Source organism: Thunnus maccoyii, chromosome 10 (genome assembly GCF_910596095.1).
Source record: "Thunnus maccoyii chromosome 10, fThuMac1.1, whole genome shotgun sequence".
In the NCBI taxonomy this organism is placed as follows: domain Eukaryota; kingdom Metazoa; phylum Chordata; class Actinopteri; order Scombriformes; family Scombridae; genus Thunnus; species Thunnus maccoyii.
In genome coordinates, this window is record NC_056542.1 from 8,675,850 (window position 1) to 8,681,849 (window position 6,000).

General features: G+C 36.9%; 1 protein-coding gene across 1 annotated transcript; it reads left to right on the forward strand.

Moving 5' to 3' along the window:
* Nucleotides 1-2,052: 2,052 nt before the first annotated feature.
* Nucleotides 2,053-6,000, forward strand: tspan13a (tetraspanin 13a). Its single transcript, XM_042424218.1, has 6 exons — nucleotides 2,053-2,264; nucleotides 3,616-3,783; nucleotides 3,961-4,041; nucleotides 4,219-4,332; nucleotides 4,446-4,565; nucleotides 4,673-6,000. Exons 1-6 carry the CDS (start codon nucleotides 2,202-2,204, stop codon nucleotides 4,745-4,747), a joined length of 621 nt encoding a protein of 206 aa, XP_042280152.1. The 5' UTR covers nucleotides 2,053-2,201; the 3' UTR covers nucleotides 4,748-6,000.

Sequence of the window (6,000 nt, forward strand, 5' to 3'; positions counted from 1 at the left end):
TTTATTGCAAAGTAGGTTTGTGCATGTAAGGAATTTGCCCTGATGTTGTGGTGCAGAACAATAAAAAAATAGAAGGTAATAGAAAACTACGTATACAAAGTAAGAGAAAAAACAACAACCACAAAGTAGATCCAATATTCAACTAATATGTGTGAATAAATTTTATAATAGTAAATAATTTTGTGGAAAATCAGCTAAAATGATCGATAAGTCTGATGATGAATCTCAAAAAAGAGGGATTAGAAAATGTGATCCAGGCTAATGAAGATAAACTGGGACCGGGAGGAGTGCAGAGATCTCAGACCACTTTTTGGACTTAAATTCTATTTCAGACAAAAAGCCTTAACTTTATGTCCTCGTCAAGGCTGGATTACCAACCAAGAAAGTGGCTCTAGATCCACAGGGGCCCCAAAAACCTCAGGTTTACGCTACATCATTTGGGTTTACATAATTTGATTAATCACAAAAATTTGTTAGGAATTTACAGCAATGAAGTACAATATGAACTATAACAAATCCTCCATCCTACATCTTGTGGTCCTGGTCTTGAAGAGGGATTCTTAGTCAAAATCTTTAAGTTATAATCTGAATTGTTTTCGTTTATATTGTGCTCATTTGTTGTTAAGTTGTGGCTTAGTGGATAAAATAGTAAAAAGTAAAAAGTTTCATTTGACCAACAGTCAAAAACCCAAAAATATTGAGTTTACTATCAAAATGTTTGACATTTTTGTGTTTAATCAATCATCTCTAGAGTACTACCATGTATAGTGGGGATCAATTGGGGCCCAACAACAAACTTTTGCACCAGGGAACCTTGCTGCACTTTTATCTACATGCTAATAACAGGTTTTCTAAAGATGATTTTGCAGTCTTCCTTGCGGTGCTCATTTTAAATCAACATCAGAATTTTTGGGCTAAGTTGTGGAATAAATGTGACCTTACTAAATCTTATAAAGATTTGAATTTGGATACTGTGTATACAGCCAGGAGGTTTGGGTTTATCTCGATACTTCATAACTTGATTGTTGTCTTTCCCTCAACATTTTAGGCGATCATAACGTATCTGGGTTTATGATTAAACAAAGAGCATTATCACTGCTGTAATACAACCCTCTATTCTGCCAGTTTCATGGAAATGTTGAGCTGACTCATATACAAACTTTTCTGGCCGTTTTGGTGCCCTATAAGCCAGACATCCTCACCATATTACACTCAATATAAAGTTTTGGCTATATATATATTTTCAAATACAGCTTTATAAATTTAATGCAGGCAAGCGTCACCATGCTCCAGTTACAATGAATACACACGTTCAATTATTATATCCAGGACCAAACTGATTTTTTGAATTAATGAATGCACTCAGACACCACCATGTGTGTATCCAGATAAAAATGTTAAACAGAAATAATACACAGAATTAGAGAATACAAACAATTATAATTATTTTGTAAAATAGAAATAATAAAAGTGACGAAAAGGCACAATATCAACACTGAAACATTAAACTCTACAGATTATGTTGCACATGACAGGATACTGCACTCAAAAATGCCCTGACTCTGAATTTTTGGTTATTTATGTGTTTTCCCATCTCCATTTTATAGATTAAATGCAGGCAATAAACCTTATGAGGCATCTGTATTATCTATTTGTAGCCACAAGAGGGAACTATAGGGACATTAATTGCAATCATAACGCGTGAAGAATGATTAATCTGTCATTCAAGTGAAGGAAACATAAACATCTTTTAAAGGCGTTAATATCGTGAACCTTGTTATTATATTATAGACTGTGAAATGACTGGATATGCTTTTATGTTTTCACTTACAACTTTCTGAAAATCATCTATATCCATTCAAACATATCATCATAAACATTATACTGCGTGTAATGTGTTATTTTTTGTAACCTTTTACCTACAGTAACTCAGTGATCTGAGTTGATTGTGATTGAAAAGTAATTATCTTACTTGAAAGACAAAAAACAAACAAAACAAACAAAAAAAAGAGAGACCCATATGCGACAGAGACAGTTGACGAATCAGCGCGCAGTATCTTTTGAGGAAACGCTCCCTGCCTGGTTTCCACCTGCAGACGTGAAGCCAAACAGCACAGAGAGCCTCAAACACTGTGACTGCATGAAAAAGCTGAAGAAGTAGAAATATATATTTACTGTGAGGATTGTACCGGTGAGCAGCGATGGTTTGCGGCGGATTCATTTGCACCAAGAACGCCCTCTGCGCTCTCAATATACTTTATGTTGTAAGTAGGAGTTTACTGCTTTTATACCGCATTTGACAGAGAAATATTCCTAAAATAAGTGTCTCTGCTTCTGTCTTGGTGCGACTCACAAATGCCTATTGGCGATTAATGTAATACAAAAAACAGATTTAAATGTTTGGGATGTTTTCTGACCAGTTTCCTTGTTGAAGTGGCACATAGGCAGGTGTTGGTGCGAAATGATTAGGCCCAGTTAATGGCAAGCAATTGCTTTCCACAGTGCTGGTAGCTATGTGTGGCTTAACTCAGGGATATGATAAATAAACTTTGTCTGCAAGAATAACAAACAATGCGTCAAAATTTCAACCTTTTTTTTCAGTTAATGTGGGAAAACTGTGTATCCTTGAACAATCTAAAAAAAATGCTACTCCTCTGGAAGACATCATGAGCCACATTTAATGTTTTGTTTATTTCTTATAGTGTTCCTGACTTGTTATATAGTAATTCTGAGGCTATTTGCAGAAATGTTAGTCATCCTCTGTTCTGCATATTTCAATAAAGTTGCAAAAAATAAAGTAAACATAGATATATCTAACTTGAAGGCATCAGTTTTAATAGCAAATCCAGTTTCCTTCATTATGATGGATAATAATAAAGTCACCTGGATGACCTCATAGACAAATATGTATTTATAAAAGTCCACAGCCATTAATTATTAAACACCCAAGATAGATTTAATGTCAGCTACAGGTGGATGGAACAGCTCTCAGCTCCAAATAGTGTCACTAAAAGCGAATTTATGTTAACACAGTGACTACCTTATTTAACCGTCTGACTTTCTCCTCTAGTTTAACTAAGGGCATAGGTGTCAGAGGTGGGGAGACACAATTAAGTCAGAGGTTCTTAAAAAAACAAGAAAACAACAAGTGAACGCTATCTCCTGCATTTATGTTCATATCAATCTAGAAAATATCAAACTATCATGAAATTGGTTGTTGTGATTTCCATAATAATGGTAGTATAGGAGTGCAGGAAATTAGATGTGCACCAATCCTACTTAAAGTCATGTTTCGTTTCCTTGTTATAAACCTAACGCTTTATGATTGATAGGCTAATTTAGTATTTGCATCTTCACTACATACTATTTTAACAGTCTAATCTTTGAGTGACGTTCAATTGTTGTACCTTTTTAGGAGAATATTCACTCCCCACCAGTCATGTGCCTTAGAGTACCAAAAGAAGGTTCATTTTTACCCCAACTAACACACCTTCAACCAGCTCATATATCAACAGCGTTAAACCCTCCATGACACATCATAGCTTTAAGAAAGAAGACATTGATTGTACTTCCTCCTTCTCTCATACCAACATTATTATTTTTCTTCCTCCTCAGCTGGTGAGTCTGCTGCTGATCGGAGTTGCAGCCTGGGGGAAATGGTTCGGCCTGGTCTCCAGCATCAGGGTGGTGGCGGTGGTCATCGCCGTGGGCATCTTCCTTTTCCTAGTTGCCTTTGTGGGGCTTTGTGGTGCCCTGAAGCACCACCAGGTCCTGCTCTTCTTTGTATCCTTTGGTTTCTCAGTGTGGTTTGTTTGTTTGTTGGAGCACATGGAGTCGTCTCGCACCTCATGATGGTTGTGAGAAGATGTAGCTCATTTTTTTTCATGGATCTTGTAGTGTAGCAGCAACAAAGCTTTGAGCATTATTCATCAAATGTTAACTTCCTTAACTGTACACCAGTACATGATGATCCTGTTCATAGTGTTTGTTGTGCAGTTCTCTGTGTCCTGTGCTTGCCTGGCCCTGAACAAAGACCAACAGGTATGTTTATTTTGTCTTTGCTGAACTACGTAGGCCTACAAGTTATTTTGGCCTACATACTATAGTTTATCTCATAGGAACATGAATACTCTCATGGGAAGGAGGGTGTTTAGGGATCCTACCGGTCTAGATTTTCCTCATGCTTTTCCCATAAATGCATCTTTTACACTTACACAGGATCATCTCCTGGAGGTTGGGTGGAACAAATCTGAGGCCACTCACATGGATGTAGAGAAGACCCTCAACTGTTGCGGCTTCTATTATGTCAACCACAATGGCTCATGTGCTGCTGTAAGTAAACCATTTATATTTGTTTTTTCTTCTCAGCAGCAACCAGAACTTGATTTGTACTCATGTATCTGGCAGTTATTGAAATTTCTCCCTCGTACTTCCTCTTCCTGTAGAGATGCTTTAGCCAAAGCAATCCACCATCTTGTGACACGTGCTCAAACATCATCCAGCAGTATGCGGGAGAGGTGCTACAGTTTGTCGGCGGTATCGGACTCTTCTTCAGTTTTACGGAGGTCAGTAAAGTTTTATGGAAACAATGCTAACATGTAGAAATGTCAAATTTGGTTTGACATAAGTTTACTGTAAATTCAGAACACTGCTCATTTTTCTTTCTTTTCAGATCCTCGGAGTTTGGCTCACTCACAGATACAGAAATATCAAAGATCCCCGATCAAATCCTGGAGCCTTTCTATAACCACGTAACATTATAATAATTATAACATTTTAATAAACCAAACTTTGCACAGCTGAATAATTAGTTTTTTCCTTAACTTTGTGAATCACACTTATCTGTACATTTGTAAGATTTAATACTTGTTGCTCAGTTACTTTCAAGAAAACCATGCTTTTTTTGCTGTTGTACCAATGCTTTTGACTAGACTGTGAAGATTAATTGAACATTGTGGGAAACATGCTTATTTGCTTTCTTGCCGAGAGTTAGCTGAGAAGATTCATATTCTCACGCTAGTGTTTGTGTGGTAAATATGAAGCTACAGGTAGCAGCAGGTTAGCTTAGCTTAGCATAAAGACTGGAAACTGGTGGAAACAGCTAACCTGGCTCTTTCTGAAGGCAACAAAATCTGTCTACCAGCTGACAAGTCTATTGTTTTCACACTTTTTGTACAGATTGAACAAACGACATATAATGTGTTAGCGAGCTTTTAGTGCTGATATGCCAATTTTATTACATACTGACAGGTACAGGCTAGCAGTTTTCCTGTTTCCAGTGTTTTTCTAAGCTAAGCTAAATGGCTGCTGACTGTTCCTTAATATTTGTCATACAGATATGAGAGAAGTATCACTTGGCCTTTTTCACAGCGGACGTTTTGACTTGTCATTGTGGGACAAACATTACAAAAGTACAACATTACGCAGCAAAATTAAATTAGGCTATCTTTAAGGCATCTGTGTGTCACGTCAAAAAGGCCTCTCGTCTAACTCTCAGCGAGACCAAGAAAATAAAGGTATTTCCCCAAATGTTGAACTGTTCCTTTAAGTGAAACTTGATACGTGTCACCTCTTTAATTCTAATCTTCCTCAAAGTGATGGACGTTAACAGCAGCTGTGTATGCTCACCATACACACGCCTTATGCAAATAAAGTGCAGGCTGCAGCACCATGCTGGCTCAATGATTGTTCTCACCACTCCCAGGCTAACTATTCATGAGTGACCATACACATTACTGTGTTTTGCAGACAGTGGATTTGGGTGTTTGATGTCCAAACAGCAGGAAAAGATTAAGATTAAATTAAAGTCAAACATGTTGCAGTTGGTTGAATGTAATGCTATTATTAAACCAGGTTTGTTTTTGTTTTATATCTGTAATTATTGCTCTTTGTTTTCTGTTTAAAACCTTCATGGGAATGTAATGAGTTGATACTAAATCATGTTTCATCAGTCTTTTTCCCTAATTGTCCAAAATAAACATGCAGAGTTGCAGAACGTAA

Bases quoted from the DNA above. Each gene is read 5' to 3' on its own strand.
- tspan13a (XM_042424218.1), top strand. From the start codon at position 2,202: ATGGTTTGCGGCGGATTCATTTGCACCAAGAACGCCCTCTGCGCTCTC. The intron at 3,784-3,960 runs GTATCCTTTGGT...ACTGTACACCAG, and splicing joins ACCAGGTCCTGCTCTTCTTT to TACATGATGATCCTGTTCAT. The intron at 4,566-4,672 runs GTCAGTAAAGTT...CTTTCTTTTCAG, and splicing joins TCTTCTTCAGTTTTACGGAG to ATCCTCGGAGTTTGGCTCAC.